Source organism: Ostrea edulis, chromosome 5 (genome assembly GCF_947568905.1).
Source record: "Ostrea edulis chromosome 5, xbOstEdul1.1, whole genome shotgun sequence".
Classification (NCBI taxonomy): Eukaryota; Metazoa; Mollusca; class Bivalvia; order Ostreida; family Ostreidae; genus Ostrea; species Ostrea edulis.
The window spans coordinates 51,794,763-51,816,482 of record NC_079168.1 but is presented as its reverse complement, the minus strand read 5'-3'; the positions used below and the strand labels follow the sequence as shown (position 1 = coordinate 51,816,482).

The 21,720-nt window shown below is 35.1% G+C and overlaps 1 protein-coding gene across 18 annotated transcripts in view; it reads right to left on the bottom strand.

The window, feature by feature from the left end:
• The window catches only part of LOC125648892 (ryanodine receptor-like), a 108,470-nt gene that overhangs the window by 45,588 nt on the left and 41,162 nt on the right, over positions 1-21,720 (bottom strand). For 15 of the 18 annotated variants that reach the window (XR_008802864.1, XR_007360494.2, XM_048875906.2 and 12 more), the window contains 21 exons: positions 20,958-21,087; positions 20,212-20,451; positions 19,726-19,951; positions 19,339-19,601; positions 19,002-19,177; positions 18,527-18,750; positions 18,327-18,417; positions 17,864-18,165; positions 17,688-17,766; positions 17,517-17,606; positions 17,239-17,373; positions 16,993-17,058; positions 16,805-16,880; positions 16,545-16,668; positions 12,164-12,407; positions 11,751-11,869; positions 11,539-11,649; positions 11,186-11,424; positions 9,917-9,998; positions 9,188-9,214; positions 671-822 (listed from right to left, as the gene is read on the bottom strand). Coding sequence is in view for 16 of the 18 variants with exons in the window: in XM_048875906.2 (XP_048731863.2) it covers positions 671-822; positions 9,188-9,214; positions 9,917-9,998; positions 11,186-11,424; positions 11,539-11,649; positions 11,751-11,869; positions 12,164-12,407; positions 16,545-16,668; positions 16,805-16,880; positions 16,993-17,058; positions 17,239-17,373; positions 17,517-17,606; positions 17,688-17,766; positions 17,864-18,165; positions 18,327-18,417; positions 18,527-18,750; positions 19,002-19,177; positions 19,339-19,601; positions 19,726-19,951; positions 20,212-20,451; positions 20,958-21,087 (3,196 nt within the window). In the remaining 2 variants the exon portion in view is untranslated. The remainder of the gene's footprint in view (positions 1-670; positions 823-9,187; positions 9,215-9,916; positions 9,999-11,185; positions 11,425-11,538; positions 11,650-11,750; positions 11,870-12,163; positions 12,408-16,544; positions 16,669-16,804; positions 16,881-16,992; positions 17,059-17,238; positions 17,374-17,516; positions 17,607-17,687; positions 17,767-17,863; positions 18,166-18,326; positions 18,418-18,526; positions 18,751-19,001; positions 19,178-19,338; positions 19,602-19,725; positions 19,952-20,211; positions 20,452-20,957; positions 21,088-21,720) is intronic. The other 3 variants (XM_048875911.2, XM_056164755.1, XM_048875908.2) reach the window with 2 other exon arrangements.

Sequence of the window (21,720 nt, the reverse complement as noted above, 5' to 3'; positions counted from 1 at the left end):
GAGAAATACAATATTCACCAAGTCTGGAGGGGCAATAATTGTTTTATCATATGATTGAATAATTTAAAACATAAAAACTGTTTACTAGAGCCTACAAAATGATACTTGATTGTCCATTTTGTATAGATATACAAAGCAAGACATAGTTGAAAGTAATTGGAGGCTTGAGTTTTTGTTCATTATATGGCTAAATAATTCCAAACATCGAAACCGGCTAACTTACCAATGATACCTGATTGGTCATCTTTAGATTGAGTTCAATGTTACTATAATTCAACAATTGTTACCTGTTCATAATAGAATCACCCTTTCTTTAGAATTATATGCAAGACCTAGTCAAAAGTGAGTAGAGACACAAGTTTTCATTGAATGAGCAATACATGATAATCAATCGTATCAATTTGAAAATTTCCAATCTGATACTAGGCCAATGTTGGAGAAAGAAAATGTTATATTCACTTTGCAGGCATGCACAGGTAAACATTATGTTCTACTTTTTTCCTGGTTTGTTAGATATCAGCCAATCAGAGAGTTAAGAACTATTTGATCATCGTATTATGAAGAATACTTGATTTCAGTTAAAAAAGGTTAGCTTCCGTACTCGCAATTAAATAATTGCTCTCAAACTGGCTGCACAAGACAGCATCATTCATCCCTGTAAAACAAGTACCTTGAGCTTCCAGTGAGTGTTCAGCAAGTTTTTCCTCCTCTATCCCAAACATCAATGAGTTTCTGTTAAATTTGTTACGTTCAGGCTCCAAGAAGGCAACTGGGAAACAGCAAGCAAAGGAACTCAAACACTCGCCCAAGGCAGGTCGATGTCTGTGTGGTGATACAAAGAATCAGGTCATTGAGTGCTCTAAAGGCCCAATTTTTGTTTGTTGTGCGTTTTTCTGAATTGCATTCTTTTTCTGTTGTTTGTCTTTTTGCATAAAAGTCATGCTTTAAGAGTAAACTTAAGAATATCACATGAATTGTTGGCACTAAGAAATCAGTTTCTTTCTTCAATCAACATTTTTTGTCAAATAAATCCTAGAATCACCAGTATTTGTACTTCGAAATAAACAAACTTGAACAAAAATATACATAGATCTGATAAAAGCATTTTATAATAATATTGAATATGTATGAACTAATATTCTTAACTGCTCTTTGTAAGATGTGCTAAGCTTACTTAGTATTGTATAAAACTTGACGTTACAAAAAAAATCACATATATTAGAAATCACTTACCTACATTACATACTATATGGTCTACAACCATCAGTCATTCTGCATTGAATGTCATTGATTTTTGTCTCAAATTCCATCAAAACCAATATTTTCAACCTCTTTTGTGGACAATACATTTCTTTATTGATCAACTCAACTAGTGTATCATACACATCAATTCATGACACACACATATTCTTTTTTTTCATATTTGACTCAAAACTTTACCAATTCCCATTTGCTCTGAAAGAGGGGCATAGAGAATGATAGTCATAGATAAGACTCTGGGATAGCCCTTTTTTGATAGGTTTTATAATGATATATTAAGAATTATGAACATAGAAATTGTAGTTAATTAACTGGACAATATGAATGATCACACATGCTTTAAACATAGAGTTGGGGCATATTACATTGGTAAGTAAGAGTGTGCATCCTGTGTTTAATATGCATGTTTTCAAACATGTCATCTTTAATACTTTCAAATTTAGAGGTACCACAATTCCAACATCTAAAGATCTTTACATATTGACCAATCAGAATCAAAGGCCATCCCTTTTTTTCTCGAGCATATCAGAGTTTCAATCAAAATATCAATGAAAAGAATGTATGTGTTGTGGATTGATGTGGATATTGCACATGTTAAGTTGTATGTGTTGTGGATTGATGTGGATATTGCACATGTTAAGTTGTATGTGTTGTGGATTGATGTGGATATTGCACATGTTAAGTTGTATGTGTTGTGGATTGATGTGGATATCGCACATGTTAAGTTGTATGTCTTGTGGATTGATGTGGATATTGCACATGTTAAATTGTATGTGTTGTGGATTGATGTGGATATTGCACATGTTGAGTCAGTAAAGAGATGTATGTGTTGTGGATTGATGTGGATATTGCACATGTTAAGTTGCATGTGTTGTAGATTGATGCAGATATTGCACATGTTAAGTTGTATGTGTTGTGGATTGATGTGGATATTGCACATGTTAAGTTGCATGTGTTGTAGATTGATGCAGATATTGCACATGTTAAGTTGTATGTGTTGTAGATTGATGTGGATATTGCACGTTAAGTTGCATGTGTTGTAGATTGATGCAGATATTGCACATGTTAAGTTGTATGTGTTGTGGATTGATGTGGATATTGCACATGTTAAGTTGTATGTGTTGTGGATTGATGTGGATATTGCACATGTTGTTAAGTTGTATGTATTGCAGATTGATGTGGATATTGCGGATGTTAAGTTGTATGTATTGCAGATTGATGTGGATATTGCACATGTTGAGTTGAGTTAGTAAAGAGATGTATGCATGATGGAAATGAATAAAAACATTGATTTTTAAGGAATTTAAGGTAAAAATCAATGACAAGAGATTCAAAATGGCCAAATTGTGGTGGATGTAACATTTAATATAGGAAAGTTATTTTCAATGTATGTGATTTAATTTAATCATGTCAATTTGTAGATCTTTATCATTTGCTGTTGAGCAGATCTTTTTCCTGGAATGTAATTTTCTACCAGTTTGCAGTTTATATCATATCACATGATTGATGATGAGATCTTTACTTTCCTGCTTACAGTATTTTGAATTAACATTTCCATAAGAAAATCAGTAACTTTCCAGATGTCCCCATTTGAAAAGATATTATATCACTATATTTCATACGAGTACTATTGTTACACAATATGAAGACATGCAGTGCTAAGGTCATGTAACATGCTAAGGTCATGTAACATACAAGGGTCATAACACAACAGAATGATTATATCTAAATTAAAAAAAACAAAACACATACAGTGCTGCTTCTAATTATTCTACCATGCTTACAACATATATTGATGTACACACCACAATAACATTGGCAATAACATTTGTAGACTGCTGGAATAAAGATTGGATTTCTTTTAAAATAACAATGGGGTATAAATGTTCCAAGTAATATATGTCACCTGCAGGTGCTCTGTGTGTTAAATGTGCAACTCCAACCAAAGACAACAGAGACCACAAAAACAGGATCCCTATCTGTCTGCCATGCTTTGCAAGCAACACTTTAAATACATTCCCAGTCTTCAACTTCAACTGAAGGTAAATAGACATACTATAACCACAGAAATGTTCATGCCAAGATCATAGTCTACATAGAACATATCTTTCTGCAAGTTTCCACTGGGGGGGGGGGGGGGGGGGGGGGGTGACAGGGTATGCAGACAATTCTGTAGAAGTCAATTTTATTTCAGTCAATCAAAAACCATGGCATTTAAATCACTCAAAATAGTAACAACACTTCTGAATGACTTCTAGAGGATAATTGCACCAAGTACGGAGATGGGCATGAAACCATTGAGAAGATGAAGTCTACTTTATCTCAGCCAATCAAAAGCCATGCTGGCCATATTGGAAATTTTGCTTAAGGTTGGGTGTGCAGTCATTCTGGAGAAGATTTACATGTCAATGTTACCGTTTAGGCACAAAGTAATGGCAGTAGCTCACACTGAACCTTGTTTTTTTCCTCAGTCTAAAATTTTTATTAACATTTGAATTTTGCTATGGAAAACAAAAGGTGTTTTTGAAATACTGACACCCTGGTATGGTAGCAAAGTAATGCTGGTATCTAAAGAAACATCTTGTCGCAAGAAATATAAAATATGAATTAGGAAAGCCCTATCACTATAACTATTCAAAAGTTATGGCCTACATTGAAGTTTTTCAGAAGAAGGTCAAATTCCAAGGTTAAGGTCACATCATTGAACATTTTGGTACCACAAAACATCTTATCACAAGGAATAGATATGTGAAATATGAAAGCCCTAGAACTAACCATTCAAAAATATGGCAAGGGTTAAAGGACACATCGCATGTTTTTAAACTTTTTAATTTTTTCAGCAAAATTAATTCATTTCATGCCTAAAACTACTTTACATGTGTTTTAAATGAAACAGTTTGCGTAGTTTTCGAGTTTGAAAGTGATGAAATTCAAATCTTGCGATATGCATATTTTCTTCGATATTTTACGCGACATTATCTGTGACGTCATATGCGACCTCGAGCGAGAAGATTTGAAAACAGTTGTTAGCCATTTCATAAACAGATTAGATTTAATTGACAAACAAACAATTATCCCATTAACGGCTTGTAAATAACACTGCATTAGGGTGTTTTGTGCCGTTTAAGGGTTATTTGCTGTCAGTAGAGAGGCTTTGGACTGTGTTTTTTTTTTTTCAATTTTCGAAGGAAGGTATGAGGGACAAGACGTGAATATTTTTTGTCGGCACAACGACTTTTCCATAAAAAAAACCCAGTAGAATTTGTCCCTGTACTTTTTTAAACAAAGACGTAGATAAACTGCGAGAAAATAGTTCTATCGAAGCTACCCACTGTTACATATAGGCCTACGGCTTATGCTTTCCGTTCTGCTCTCAAATTCAATACACACTCGCACCAACTCACCTTCACCTTGTAACAACATATAGGCAGAACTTCGCGTTCGCTAGCAGTGTCTACCAACTGGTAGTTTTAAAAAAGAAATTTGAAGATAAAAGATAATTGAACTTTCAATTATAAATAATAAAATATGATATTTCCCAACTTTGAATTGAATTATAATGCTTTCATTTTTTTTTAAGGAACGCGTGTACGTCTTTACAACAACAGCACGCCGCGCTCCCACTTCCTAAGTAACAACGTGTAGATAACAAAAAAATAATGATTAATAAAATTGATTGAATAAAATAATTGAAAAGTATTGGGATTTTCATCATAAGTTTGATCATTTTTATTATTTTTTTTTCTTTCGAAATGCACCCGTGACAGTAGGCCTAGTTGTCAATGATACATAACCATATCATAATTTAGGTCGATCTAACTTCTCCAAAAATAAATTTAATAATAATTGCACTGTTTATTTTCAAAGAGCAACAACGCTAATTACAGTTGTTTACAGAAATGACATTACCATATAGTGTTTAGACAGTGCTCCCATGTAAACATTATTTACTCGCAGATTTCATACTAGCTTTCCTCACTACATTTGGGTCGCTATTTGTATGCACTGGTGGCTAAAAGATATAAGACTCGGGAAATTTGTCAACATCAAAATAAATGCTATCCATGGTAAATAAATTAGGCCCCTAAAACCCGAGGTTTTAAAAATATCTAACACTACTTTTACAACAAGTTGATCGACGAAGGTCGCATATGACGTCACTGTACCACGTGACTACCTATCTAATTAACTAGGCTTTTTGAAATATGGGCTTAGATTTAAGTCCGTATTGTGGCTAATTATCGCAATACTTCAGCGAACGAACTATTACAATTAATTTCTATAAGCATAAGGAAGACAAAATGCATATAATTTTGTATACTTTGAAAACACGATATGTGTCCTTTAATGTTTTTCAAAAGTAGGTCAAACCCCATGGTAAAAGTCATGAGGTCAGAATGTTGGTACCTAATGAAAGGTCTTGTTAAAAGGGATACAAATGTAAAATGTGAAAGCACTATCACCAACCATTAAAAAAAGGCATGGTTAAAGTAAAAGTTTTAAAAACAAGAGCCAAACGCTGAGGTCACAAGGTTAAATACATGTGAATTATGAAAGCTATATCACAATCCATTCTAAAGTTATGGTAAATTTTTGCAGACAGACAGACGGACAGACCAAAAATACATTAAAATCCCTTATCTTCCTAAACAAATTTTAAACTAAGGGTCAGGAGATGGGAAACTAATACAAAAGATGTAGTCCTTCTAAGGTAGCCTCAATGTTAAACACATTGCTGGTGATTCATGACATTCTGATATTGATTGTGCAATACATGTTTTATAGAAAAACACTGGAATACTTTTCATATATACCAAATTTAAATCTGCCAAGCACAACAGCTAGGTAGGTAGGTAGAATATTAGAATATCAGGAGTGCAAAATAGGTGTACTTATTGAAGAAAGATTCAAAATATAACACAATCAAACTCTCATTCAAGCACAGTTAACAAAGACAATGTCAGTTTCTTATTTTAAATGTTCTCTCTTTTGGGGGTGGGGGGGGGGGGGGGGGGGGGGGGGGGTGGGTGGGGGGGGTGTTGATATTTCTAACATTCTATGTCATTTTTAGGTGATAGAAAATGTTTATCATGCATTTGTTTTTGCACTTACAATTGTACCTAACAAAGGATGTGAAGATTACTTAATAATTACCTACAAGTGAATTTCTGTAACTGTCAAGTACAGTACTCGCAACGTTATTCTTGACATTCCTATCGTGCTCTATCATGCATGTATCCTATCGTATCGTGCGTGTATCCTATCGTATCGTGCATGTATCCTATCCTATCATGTATCAGGTTTTCCGTTTTCTATCGTGTTTTGCGTTTATCAGGTCTATCGTGTATTGCGTGTATCAGGTTTTCCGTTTATCATGAAAATTGTTTATCGTGTAGCTTCGGAAACTATCGGGATCGTATATAAAACCTAATGAAAAAGTACAATACTTTCCGAAACCTTTATTCGTTTTGTTAAAGAAGCTATTTTTAGGAATCGAGGAAAGACGGTATATTTGAAAGAGAACATAAAGTTGTTGATTTTAAGGCAGAAGAAGAGCTATTTGTCTATCCAGAGAGAGTGAAAATTTATCACAATTTAATTCTAAGTAGTCTGGAAAGTAGGCAGTGGTCTGTCGAGCAAACCGAAGATAGTAAATCTAAAAGCTCTTTGTACAATTATTTGTAATTAACACTAACAGAAAATAGGGAGTTCCGATTTGAAAGGAAAAATCAGTAAATTACATTGTTTATCACATACATGTATATTTTAATAATGTTCATTATCTTCCGATTTTTTCCACCTGTATGCTACTTATATAGCAACTGCTGAACTTGTATGCGTCCTTATATCTGATTTTGTGTATCACCCGTGTTTTGACAGCAAACATTCTCAGGGACATTGTATTTCACACATTTAGAAGATTAAGTTTTAAAAGGGTGTAAGGGTGTTGCATCCCCCAAAATTCTGCTCAACTGGGCACGATTCCGCTGTCATGGTTGTGGTTTTATTTCCTTGTACATGTACACATGTACCAATAGTCGTACATGTAGATACTGGAAATTTATGCTGGTTTTGATGATTATTTGAATTTTTTACACAATAAGCATTTCAAAATTGTGAATTTAAAACAAGCCAGGTTTTGTTTATGTTTTTATTAAACAGTTTATTTATCTTTTGTTAACGAAATATCAATTCAAATAAATATGTCCCAATTACTTATGACTATCAATTATCATTCATAGTGTAGAAATATCTAACAGTGTAGAAATCCTTCAATATTAGTATCAACATAATGTAATTATGTTGTAGGTATCAAAATTTCGTTCTGTCTACATCGTTTCTAAATTTACAACATTTCTATCAGGTTTTCCGTTTATCATGAAGATCGTTTATCGTGTTTTGCGTTTATCAGGTCTATCATGAAGATCGTTTATCGTGTTTTGCGTTTATCAGGTCTATCATGAAGATCGTTTATCAGGTTTTGCGTTTATCAGGTTTACCGTGCATCCTATCGTATCGTGCGTGTATCCTATCGTATCGTTCGTGTATCCTATCCTATCTTGCGTGTATCGTGTCCTATCGTTTATCATGTCAAGAATAACGTTGCGCATACTGTAATAATTAAAAGGTTGATGTAAAAATCCAGTACTCAGAATGTTTTCTCCCAAACTTTTAGCTGCTTAATTGGGTAAAATTCAGAATACAAATGTCTTTCATGCTGACAACACTGCAGTAAACAACACAGGGGTTCAGGAACAAGGAGAAATAGCGAGACTCAATAGCTCCCTCTAGTGAACAGCCTCTCTCATTTCAAGCATCCACGACTGTTAGTGATGGAGTCACAAATGTGTGCCATTAGTGTGCTGCAGGATTTGTGCTGTAATGTAGCAATGTGCTTTAGCATGACTGAGGTTTAGTAGCAAACCTTAAACTGAACAACTGTCCCTCATTATGGCGTGCAGAAGCAAAACTGATATTTATTACTGGAACATACATTTAGTACTGTAGTGACAACAATTAAATTTTCTTTCTATAGAAGTTTTAATGTCAAGAATCTTAAAATGACCATAAACTGCAAACTGACAGTAATTAAATGGTGGCTTTGTGAAGGGTTGGTAGCTGAAATGATCACTGATTAATTGCCAATGTTATTTAGGAGTTAATAAATAATGGTTAAATATTTCTGGAAATCATAGTGTTTGACAACCGTTAGAAAATTATAGCATAGTGTAAATTTTGTAAAATCAAGACGCTATTGATTCAGTGAATCATTATAAAACAAAACAAACAGAAACACAAGCTCAAAAAATAAAATACAAAACCACAAAATATATGGGTCTGTGGATTGGTTGTAGTCTTTTTTCCTAACTTTCTGCAGGAATATTTAGATAGGAAAATCTGATATTCAACAACAGGTCAATTAAAACACAATTGGCTCACCTGGATCATTACAGAAGATATTTAATTTAAAAACTTCATTATCATTGGAGGTTTTTGCCTCCATATTCCTAGGTACTTAATGGAGTGGGGACCTATAATTTGATTCCCCAAACTGCTACCAGTATATTCAAAACTTGTTATGCACTAGTTATGCAGATTATGGAGGAAGTCAAAAATGTAGAAAAGTTTATGCTATAAAGTAGAAAAACAAATGAACGCTTGACAAATTTGATCAGAAAAATTCACTTGAGCTTTCAGAATATGTATACAAAAAATTCGCAGGAATCATTCTGTAATATTACCAGTTACTTTATCAAAGTGTTATCATTATTTCTGGCAGCCACAGCAATTCATTAAAGAATCTGCCTCTGAATATGAAGTGCCGTTGAGGTATATGAGGGGATACATTTTCAACAGCAAAGATACACAAGACTACAACAGCTGACTAACTGGTGAGATATCACACCATGCCAGATGACAACTATACCTGGACAACTCCGATAAAATAGTGTCCCTACACAGCAGGAGAGAACCAGTCAATAGAGAACCAGTAAATCATCAGTTTATACAGAAGTCATGTATCTTATTCAACACATCTTAAGAATTGCTTATACACAATTTATTATACAAAGTTTTCCATGATGGATTCTGTTAAATCCCCCATCCCTACAGCAATCACCACCTTTCTAGTAATCTGAGTTTACATATCAGTCCTATAAAACAAATTCTACTGTAAATTAACCATTTAAAAGTAAAAATAAAATGAAATAAAATTGTCCTTCATGTACATACATGGACCAGGTTTGGCGACCATAAACTGCGAATTATGCAAGTTTAAAATTTCATATACCGAGTAAAGTTAATCCAGTGTGGGTTGTTGTGTCAAGTATGCTTCCATATTTCATTAATTTAGGAATCACAGTCCTTAACGAATCAAAATACACAAATTACAATTCTTTTTTAACTTACACCCGTTCTCTGTTTATGGTCTCCAGGCTGAACGTTTCCCCCTACTCGAAATCCAATTACAAAATGTTTTAAACTCAACACCCACAAGTAAGACATATAGAGACATATATATAGCACCGTTTTCACATCTAACTTGTACATGTCAACTGCATTAAAAAATACAAATTAAAATTATTGAAGCTGCCGCCTTTCAGACAATTAGATCAATTTAATCAAACAGGATTTCACAACAGAAATCATATCTTACCTGTTTATTATGCTGTTGTTGCTTGTTCCAAGGCAGTATAAGGAATTCAGGATACGATAACAGGAAAGTTGAATGTCACTCACTGAAATCAAATCATCAGTTTCAAAGATTTGAAAGCAGTATATGTTGGTAAATTCAATTACCTTTAAAAGATGCAAAAAAGTAACATCTACTGCAAGTTTTCAGAGGATTTCTTTAAGTGTTCCATTTGCAGTGTTTTCACGTCTATATAAAAATGCATACACTTTTTGCATTTGAAAAGCATCAAACATGTCAAATGCAGAGTATTGTTTCAACAATCTTGAAGACCTGTAAATTATGATAATTACATATTAAATGTAACACAACAACTAGATTTACTTGTAGTAACTTATGCAAACATATCCTCAAAATTTCATCAGAACTTAAGAACTGTATGAATATTCATCATATCAGCAGAGAAGAACTGCAGAAATTATTTAGTTCATGTGGCTTTTGTCCACACACCTGTAATTACTGTTTGTGTTCATTAACAATCTAACCAGTCATGGTAGCTCAGTAGTAGAGCGTTCACTTCGAAACCGAGAGGTCATGAGTTTGAGCCCTGATTGTGCCATGGCAGCATCAAACCTAAGATATAAACATAAGTAGTGATTGCTCATTTGCCAAACGCTCAACATTTAGAAGTGAGAATCACGAGTATTTCGGATATGACTTTAAAAACAAGGGTCCGGTGTTGCAGAAAGCGTTGGCACACTAAAGAACCCCCTGAAAACATAGGTCTAAATTTGTGGTACTTCGTCCAGAATCTACAGCTCATGATGTCTCAATATGAGAGAAAAATTCTTGACGAGATGTAAAACAAACAATCATTTACAATCCCTGGTTGTATACAACCTTGACATTAAACTGATATTTCCACCAAATGCATGGATTAGTAATGCCTCGGTGCACACAGCTCATGGGCTTCATGTGTTCTTTGTTGTTGGTTTTTGCAAAAAATAAATACGACTGTCTTCAATGATTTCATGAAGGCACATATAAGCATTATTTTATCAAATATTATTACTTTAATTGCTATCTAAGGAAAATCCTGGCTGACGATGATTTTAAGGATTCCTAAACTGTGAATCTTTCCAACAATTCATGAGAAATCACATGTATGCCTAGCTAATTAACTAGCTCTATAGTGCAGTTGATTTTTGGAGTGGAGTGTAATGTCAAACTTTCCACAAAGCCAAACTGAAATGAATGTATCAGTAAAATGTTAAAATACACTTAATTGCACACCAATGAGATCAGGTCCAAAGTTGTATGTCCCTAGGTGATCAAACATAGAGGACAGCACTGGCAGCAGCACCATGTGTACAAAGTCCAGACTGGTGGCTCCCCTAGTGATGGTGCCCTTCACATGACTGAAACGACCTTTGTTCAGATTGTCCACAACCTGGGCTAAATCATCCGCAGCATTGTTGAAGAATGGCAGAAGAGAGGCTCTCACCATCTCTGGGCTGTTTTTCACTACAGATCTGATAGAAATTAAGTTAGATGCTATACACCAAGAAATTTTTTTTTAAAAAGGCAAGTACGTTATTTCCACTAAATGACTATCAAGAATGTCACACACATGTAAACACACAGACCTTGCATCCACAGCTTTGACTAGCACTTGGAGACATCGTACAGAAATGTTAATATCATGACCAAATGCTGTTATCTTTGTCCTCAGTGTGGCCGCCAGCTTGCAGAACAAACTAAAATTATCATAAAATTCAAACTTACATTTTGTTCTATCTAGAATGACTTCCATTTGATATACTAATAACAACACTTCTTGTGGATAAAGTGCACTGACTTTGCTGTCATTTCTTTCTCTTTCACAGATGCTGTAGAGGAACTAGTTGAGGATCCTGCTTTCCCCACAAAGTAGTCCTTGTGTGCGTGAAAATACTTCTTAACAAATGGGAGTACAACCTACATATACAAACCAAAACAAATACATGTCATTTCAGAAATGCAAGTTAAAAATTCAACCAATTGATCATTTATTTTTTTTACATTTTCTGTAAAGTTAGAGTGATCAGATCATAATAAAAGAGTATTACAAACCTATATACTACCAACCAGCACAGATAAAAAGTTACTCAATTATGAATACACAATTCTGATGTACAATCTGAATTCAGATATCAGTTTTAAATATCATACATGGTAATAAATATCATTAAAAAGAGCATATTTTCACAAGATATAAACTATTCAGATTACTTTTGCAAAAAATTTGACATCCTCCGTGGCAGTGGAGTAACTTCCTCTGCGACTGAATCGACTGCTAGGCCTGGTCTCCATTAAATTGGTGGAGGCATTATCAAAATAACCCAGCAACTTCTCCAATAGACTGTAGGCAAACCTCTTCTCTGTGGCAGACACACCAACTCCATCTGCACTCTTGTCATTGGCCGGTCTAGAACCAGATTTACGCCTTTGTTCACTCAAGTTGGAGTCACTGCTACTGGTGCCATGTGTAGTCGATTGGAAAAGCAAGGTATGTAAAGGGAGAAAATCCAGCAAATGAAAAGAAACCAATGGAAAAATAATAAGCATAAAATACAGTGAGGGGAAGCTACATATAATAACAAAAAGGTTACATGTACTAGTTAATATCATTGTAGTCACAGAAAACAAACACCAATGACAAATGTTTACTTTTACTCTCTCACAATATATATTATATATGTTAATATTGCAGCCATATTTTAACATAGTGAATAAGACCAAGAACTAAAACATCATCTCTGTTAATATAAACAAGCAATGAAGATTCATGCAAAACATATCAACTAGCCTAGGTATGATGTTTGAGAGATAGGCTTAATCAAAAGATTGTTTGCTTCCTTCCTAACCCCCTCTGGCCTTATGAACAAAAATTCTATTATCATTTCCCTTTTGAATTTTTTTTATCTCATTTCTGGAATTTTTACTTGGTACTGATTAACTTGAATCTTATTGTATGCTATATAGAACTAGTTCTAATTGTAACGGGGACCGTTACAGATGTTCCCCAAACCTCCCCCAATTAAAAAGTGATGTCCTTGTGAATCTATAGGAAAAAATCATTTTATTTTAGCCTTTAATTACATGTAGTACGTTCAATATGGTCATTTCAGTACCAAGAAATGAAAGAAAGCGTTGCACGTGCATACACGCGCACGCGTGTATGATTCCGATTTTTTGTTGATGTCGTTCAACAGGCATTTGTATCATATACCCACAGTATGAATTTCATAACGTTTCCACCAAATATAAAGAAGTTATAGCGATTTTAAAATCGTCCAATCAGAAATCAGCACACGTGCATGCACGTGCTGAGCAGTAATTCTAACCACAGCAATTTGTAAGGAGTACCAAGATACATCTAAACCCCTAATATGAATAGAATTTGATGAAAAACAAAAACGTTATCGTCCTTTAAAAATTGAACATTTAAAAAACGTTGCACGCGCATGCGCGTGTGCGTTGGCATTTTTTGTTACACCAACATATAGATACACATATTGTCTACATATGCTGTGAATATCATCTCATTCGCTTCATAAATAAGATAGTTACAAACGTTTTAACATTATCCAATCAAAATGAAGCGCACGTGCATGCGCGTGCAAATTGGTAATTTTGACCGTGTAAATCAGTTAAGGGTCTCAATATCTACCTATGATATGAATTTCAAGCCATTTCAATGAACAACAAAAAAGTTAGACTGATTCCAAAGTTAGCGTACACATTTTGTAATGCGCGTGCACGCGCATGCGTGCGCGTGCTGGCAAAATAACTATTATTTTTCATATGTACAAATGATATACTATCATCCTATTTAGGTTTTATATCGCTTCCTTCAATATTCTGATTTTCCATCTTTTGTACCAAAATTGCAATGCACGTGCGCGCGCGTGCATGCACGTGCAAACAAAATGACTATCACTATGCACATCTACAAACGCTATACTATCATCCTGGAAAGTTTCATATCGATCCCTTTTGTAGTTTCTGAGAACACTACCGGACAAAAAAGTACCGGAGAAAAAGAATAATAATAATAATAATAATAATAATAATAATAATAAGAAACAGAGTAAAAACAATATGTTCCCAAACTTTGTTTGGGGAACATAATAACTAAGTAAATGTAAATACCCATTGAATGTTAGTATCTTACATATTTGTCTAAAACACTTTTCCAACCTAACTATGGTGTGTCATGAACGGGAAACAAGCCACATCTTAATCTAGGCCTACTCACCACATCTGACATTTGCTGTAACTAAATGTATGCACATATATGTATATATGTAAATGGAATACCACTTCTGAAACTAAGCTCTTTGAAGGAACAATGAAAAAGCAGTTTTTGTATCCTTTGATTTTGAAATATTATACTTGACTTTGGTAAACAGCTAGAATCATTTGATTTGCTTGTAAGTATCACTGTGGAGCATGTGAGCTCCTTTCCCCAACAGAATTTTAAAGTTCAGATGAACCAAACTGGCTAACAAAACTTAATTAGGTCATGACACACTAGACAAAATAGAGAGGTTTTCAACATAAGACTGGGTCTGCATGTAACTATAAGACTGGGTCTGCATGTAACTATAAGACTGGGTCTGCGTGTAACTATAAGACTGGGTCTGCGTGTAACTATAAGACTGGGTCTGTGTATAAGTATATATGGGAGATTCCCCAGAATCTGTGTATCACATCTCTATACTGAATACTGCACAATTTCATCAAATTCCACAAAACATGTAAATAACATAGTACATGCACTTGTATGTAGTAACTTGTACCTTTTCAAATTCTTGATCTTTCATTTCAAATCTTTTCATGAAAATATCAATAATCTATCTCAGAAATGCTATAATTCAGCAAACTGAAAAAAAGTATTGAGATGACTGACAAAATACTTAGTCCATGTATGATTTTTTAAAGATAACGATTGACAAGCCAAAATAATATGTACATGTATGTTTGACAGAATGTCTAATAATCAAGCCCATACGTCACAAAATGCTGCATTCAATGTATGTAGAATTCAAAGTGACATAACTCAATTTACTTGATATAAAGTATATTGATTTTGGTCTTTTGGAACAGTTGACAGATTCACAGAGAAGAGATCAAGTGATTCCTATATACAAATACTCGTTTAGGCAGTTCGCAGTAGTGTGTTTATATTCAAAACAAGTATACAGAAGTGTTAGCTCTAGCTTCTAACAGGATGCAGTCAACTGATACAACATAATATTGTTAATACACAGCAGGCATCGACAAGCATACCACACTACAAAATTAAATCTACCACAAAACACTATTAACTGGCAACAATACTAACTGAATCATGAGCACCAGTCCAGTAGTTCATTCTTAATCACACCTTGGTACTTACTACTATTTACATACCAGGCATGTTAATTAAAAAGTAGCATAATTACTAATGTCAATCAATTGGATTTAACTTGTACTGGTCAATACCAGTATCCATTCCGAGCCACAGTACAAAGCATTCATTCATTTGTCATGCATTGTATGAGGCAAGGTTTTAATTTTCCTTCATCATTTTTCTCTAACAAGCAGTTATTAAGTAATCAAGCAGTTATTAATCAAGAGGTCCAAATACCACATTGCTCACTTGAGTAGTTACATTTTCTCATGTAGAAACTTAAGACAAACAAAATCCCTGCCCCTGCCCCCGCCCCTGCCCCCGTCTTTATAATGTAAATCTACAATACAAGAAAATGCTAACACACTAAGGTTTCATCCCTTTTTTTGATGAATACAAATTTTCGCTGTTTTCGTGGTTGTGCCAGACCAACACATAGTACATTGCTCATAATGGAAGTACAGAGTAGATTTCGATGAAATGATAAATCAATGAAACTATAATTTTGGACAAATTCAGGAAATTTGATGCCCAGAAAAACTGTACCCTAGTAGCTCTGGACAAGAAAATTTTTAAAGAATTTTCATATGTAAAACTTAAAAACCCTAATGAGGCTCTGCCTAGATTATAGGGGTCATGATGTGCACAAACTTGCATATTTATGTACCCTATATCATAACACTTGCAATATATCAGTCTGGCACAACCATGAAAACAGCAAAAATTTGTATTCTTGGAAAGGATATGCTTTTAAGATTTTCCTTGATATTCCTATGAAAAAAAATTAAATCCCCTATTGTAGCCCCAAGCATCATGGTTTAAACAAAGTTGAATCTCCATCATAGAAGTAAGCTTTCACGCAAGTTTTGACTTCTACGACAAAGTGGTTCTTTGTGAAGATATCGTAAACACCTCACTTTTATTCTCACCACTTTTTAACACATACACACACACACCCCTCCCCAGGATGGGAGCATGGCTTTTTATTTGAAGGAACTTGAATCCCAATTTACACAAGGGTACTTTAAAGCAAGCTTTGTTGAAATTGGTCTTGTGGAGAAGTAAAGAATGTGAAAAGTTAACAATGATAATGACAAACGACACACAAATTTTAGTCAGAAAAAATAACTTGAGTTTTTGGTAGCTAACAAGGCAGTGATACCAATATTATTTTCTGTATTAGGAGTAAGGAGCCTGCAGTGCTTGATTACAGACCTGCCCACTCTGTAGCCCTGGAATTGGAGAAACTTGAGAAGCTCCTGAGCATGATCTCGGACTTTCCTCTTCTCTTTGTCGGTTAGAGTATCATAAGGCACCAACTGAGGATGGACACCACCTCCTGTTAGCAAAATAAATTTAAACATGTACTAAACAAACACTAGTTTTCAGAAACCCATGGAAAAGATCTCTGAAAACATTACAAATACTTGTACAAATGCATGGTAACAGTGTTGAGGGGACAGGTAATTATTTACCAATGTCCTCTAGCTCCTGTTTCTTTTTCTTTGCCCACAGATCATGTGAGTTTTCTGCAAGTCTTTCAGCAAGTGCCTACAATACACCAATACAACATCCAACAGATTAGTAGAGACGTTAACTGTGATGTGATCTTACCCAGCGCAGCATCATATAGTGTTTTTTACCTTCAAAATTATTTACAGACCTGAATCTCTCTGGTCAAGGTCATGTTTCTGAGATCAAATGGTTTGGGACTGTATCCATGATGGGCCTGGAAAAAAAAACATTGAAGAAAATGAATATCATAATTAATTTCAAACTCTCAACAAAATACAATGTACACAATGAAAATTTAGTATGCTTCAAAGGACCAAATACCCAAACAACAGTGCTTTCTAATGCTACATATACTTGGTATATCATACAGGAGTGAATAGAAATGAAGTCTTACCCCATCTTTTGACATGCGACGCCTCATACTCTCTCTGTTTGCCTGCAGTCTAGCCTGATCTTGTTCCAGCACCCATCCCCAGTGCAACATCACTCTCAAGTTCTCTTTGATCGGATTCATGTATTGGGATTTATTCTTCAAAAATTCAACATACTTAAAATGTTTCTGACAGAAATTCATGAAGATACATTCAAATGTGTGATATCGCTTTAAAACTTTATATGTGTGTTTCCTTTCCTTTGCGTTGAAAACAAGAAAAGAGGCATATGTCAACTTACCTCTTCATCAAGAAGATGGTACGGTTTCAGCATTGGATGTGTTTTCCTTTCATCATCATAATTTGTGCCAAATACCCAACCCTGATCTATCTGTGAATGAGATAACATTTGATGTAAAACAAAATATGTGTCAATCTATGGAAGTTACATTACTAGAGTTCCATGTTTTACCTTCTTAATGGCCCAACAGTCATGGAAATGCTCAGCAAATCTGTTAATGGTCACATCATACGAGTGGTTCAATTGCACTCTGAAATTTTGAGATAACATACAGCAAAAAATCCTCCAGGTTTTAAATTCGCTAACATTTCTACTCACATTGTTGATACAAACACAGTCCTAGTTACCTGGAGGTGTCCACTGGTTGTGGATTGTAAGATCCATCAAAATCCTCACTAGAATCTCTCAGCCAGTGATCTTCATGATGAGACAGGGAGTAATCTGGTGACAGAGCACAACCAATGGCTGACAAGCAGGGCAGAGCTTTTGAGAACAGTTCAGGGTCATATGACCTCTGTGCCAATGCATCAAAAATTCCTGTGAACAACATCATTGTCAGTCGTTTCTCTTCCTCTGTGGCACTTCCATAGGACCCCCATCCAACAACGCTGTAATAGCGCCCACATCTTTCATAATAGGAGGTCAATACCTGAAATCATCACACACATTTATTAAATTATAATATGTATAACAAAGAAGAAAAAAAAATTAATTTTACGGAAGCAAAATTATGCAACTTATATAAACAAGAAATAAGTCTGAATCATATGTATTAGAACACCAATTATGTAGCTTATCTCAATGACTTACCCTAAGTGGTATAACTGTGTTTTCATTTAAAACTGGCACATCATGTGTTAGTTTTCTCAGCAGTTTGGTCATCATTGGTGGCCTCAGTTGGCTGTAAAGGAAACCAAATGAAATACAAGTTTTTTTAGTTTAACCATATGACATTTTTCATGGAATGGATTCAATGTCTCATGAATTCAAATGACTTGTCAGCTACATACTTTGTGAAAGAAATAAGGAAGTTGGAGACAGCATCCATCTGCCCCTTGGTAAGTGACTTGCACTTGGACAGCCGATACACAGTGTTTAGTGTGGAGTCTAGCAGGGCTGAGGCATGGTCAGCATCACTGAAGTAATGGCTGTAGTTTGTCAAGAAGGGCAAGACACTGCTCCCTATGTATCGATTCAGTGCCAGAGCCATGTCATTTTCTGAGGCATTCACTTGCTGCAAAAAAAAAATTTCTTGTAAAGACAATTGTACCAAGACATTAACAATCTTCAGTGAATGCTAACTTCCTAATTGAATTGATATCTGAAATTGTGAATGTTACATCAACAGTCAATAATATGTAAGCATGTTACATCCACAGTCAATAATATGTAAGCATGTTACATCCAAAGTCAATAATATGTAAGCTGTTACATCAACAGTCAATAACATGTAAGCATGAAATCCTTTTTGTGTTGTATCCCTACATTGTCTAGAGTGGTTGCTGCTCTCAAGTCAGGTAATATGGCATCCTCGAGTATTCGGAAGAATGTCGCCTGGTGTTCTATTCCATACACTCTCTCCAGGAACATCATTATAGATGCCTTGTGGGTAGGAATCAGTCCAGGGGGCAGATTAACTGCAGGTGGTGCTGCACTTTCAGCTACAAAAGAATTAAATACAACTGTGAATGCCATCTATTCATCCAAAGAATTGTACAATTATAATCCTATTTTATGAAAATTCCTATGAAACTAAAAAGATGTCCAACATGTCATTCATATGAGGAAATCAGAAAAACTCTCATCTTTAAGATGTTCTCACTATCTTCATCTGGTGGCGGTGGTTGATTCACTGGCAGTATGAATCTAAGGCCCAGCACTCCCTCTAAATCCTCCATAGACACCAAGCTGCGGAGGATGGACCTGGCTCTGATGGAGTCACTGCGTCCTGATTTAATAGCCTCGGCTTCTGGAGCACAGCGTCCCAGCAAATCCACCAGACTAGAGTAGAAGGTCAGAATGGCACCTCCCATGTCTACATAATCCTCATCATCTTCAGGCGGCAGGGAGGAAAAGTCGTACTTGCTGTTGAATAAAATATACCCTTAAGAATTCCTTCATTCCAAATTATAAGGAACACATCTACACTCTAATAAGCAAGGAATACAAAATCTCTTATGGTGGAAATACTTGATTTTCAATAAATCACCTTTGAAACAGGTATCTCCCTCCAGAGTCATCCTCATCATTGAGAGCACACAGGTAACTTCCAGACAGACTGTCTTTGAAAGCTGCAATCTGTTCTGACATTCTGATGCCATCTTTCATGGCCTTCAGTAATCCCCCACCCTCTCCTCTTAGTGCTGGCCCCAGACACTCGGGACGTCGGATCAGAAGACGGACTACTAGGTTGGCATTCTCTTCAACACTTTCACCTGGAGAAGGAAAACCTCGAGTTCTCTACTTTGCAGTATTGACAGTTTATTCTTTGTAAAATTTACCACAAAACATACTGCAAATAACACACTGCAAACAATTCAGTCCGACATGTAGATGCACTCCAATATATAATTGAAACAAAATCATTGTTTGGAATAGTAAAAATAATCCACTTTTATATGAACAAGTAAGTAATTACCTCTATGAAAGAAACTAGACAATTGATATTGACTACAAAATAATGCTAGGGTCTCACCATTAACCCAGACACAGAATCTGAGGAAATCGAGGAACCTTTCCCCCTCCACAGGATCCCAGCCAATGTCCGGGTAGCCCTTCTCCAGGAGCTCACCATTGGATTGCAAGCCACACCTAGACAGGTACATTGCAATCTTTTCCAGATGACTCTCCCTCAGGGCAAGGGCCAGCTCATTGTTGTCCATAAGGGAGGAGTAGCCCACATCCAGGGGACAGGACCCACGCAGTGAAGGGCGGGCTAAATACATCAGTGTACAATTACTGACATACACACACACACACACATACTGACATATCTATTATGTATAAAATAACACCTGCCTTTTATCTAATATGCACTGGGGTATTAAACAAGATGTTTGGATTGCAGTGTAAAGAACATATAAAAAAAGAGAACTGGGAGAAAAAAATAGGGTAAGAGTACACAGTAAAACAGATTACACAGTTGTCAGATTACACAGGTGTCAGATTACACAGGTGTCAGATTACACAGGTTAAACTGTACATCCGTATCTTCACACTGTTCATAAGGAAGCAGGTAAACTTTCACTCTTATTTAGGCCACTTTTCACTGTATTTTCAAAAAAAACATAATACTATTTTACACTACAGTACCCGAGAAGTAAAAAACTGCACATTATTCTTTAACTGGATTTCTATGGCAGTCTCATAGTTTTAGTCTCATACCTAACGAATTAAAATAGATATTACGCAGTGCCTTTACCTTTAGTTTTAGTCTCATACCTAGTAACATGCTACTGTTTTCCAACAGGTAACTCAGATGTTCAAACATGGCTCTCTGGTTTTGTCGACTGGTTCTACAGAAGTAACACAGGAAACGACAGCACATCACCACCATTTCTGCAGCAGCATCCTACAAAAAGCAAAGAGGGTTGATGATTACATTACTAATATCATATAACATTTGTATACAAGTTGTTAAAAAACTGAATTCACATTTCTTAAGAAATGATTTTTTAATTTTTTTTTTTATATCTACTCAAAACTCTTGAGTTTGTTTAATATGATGTGGAGCTACATCATTATAAAACTGAATTAAAAATCTGTGATTTGATGTCCTCTGCAGTTGTCACATGGCACAATAGCAATCCATTTTTACATAAACTGTAGTGAAAAATACAGTCAACCAATCAAATATCTCAAGACATCTCAAAATACACACTGATATTACTTTGACAGGTTCAAAATTTCATTCAACACATTCTGTAGTATCAACAGAATTGAAGTGTTTTTGTTGTCCTATATAATATTTCAGCAGTGTTTATGAGAACATGAGATCTGACAATGTCAATGAAGGTTTGCTTACAAAACACCACAAAGGGCAACATGAAACCGGACTGTAAATAAAATTAGTCATAGAACAAGTGTTCATACTTCATACTGGGCATTTGAAAATCATAGGAACATTTAAAACTTGTTACACTCACCAAGGTGCTAATATTGTTATGTAAATGATAAACTGAATGGTAAATGGAAGTGCATTGTA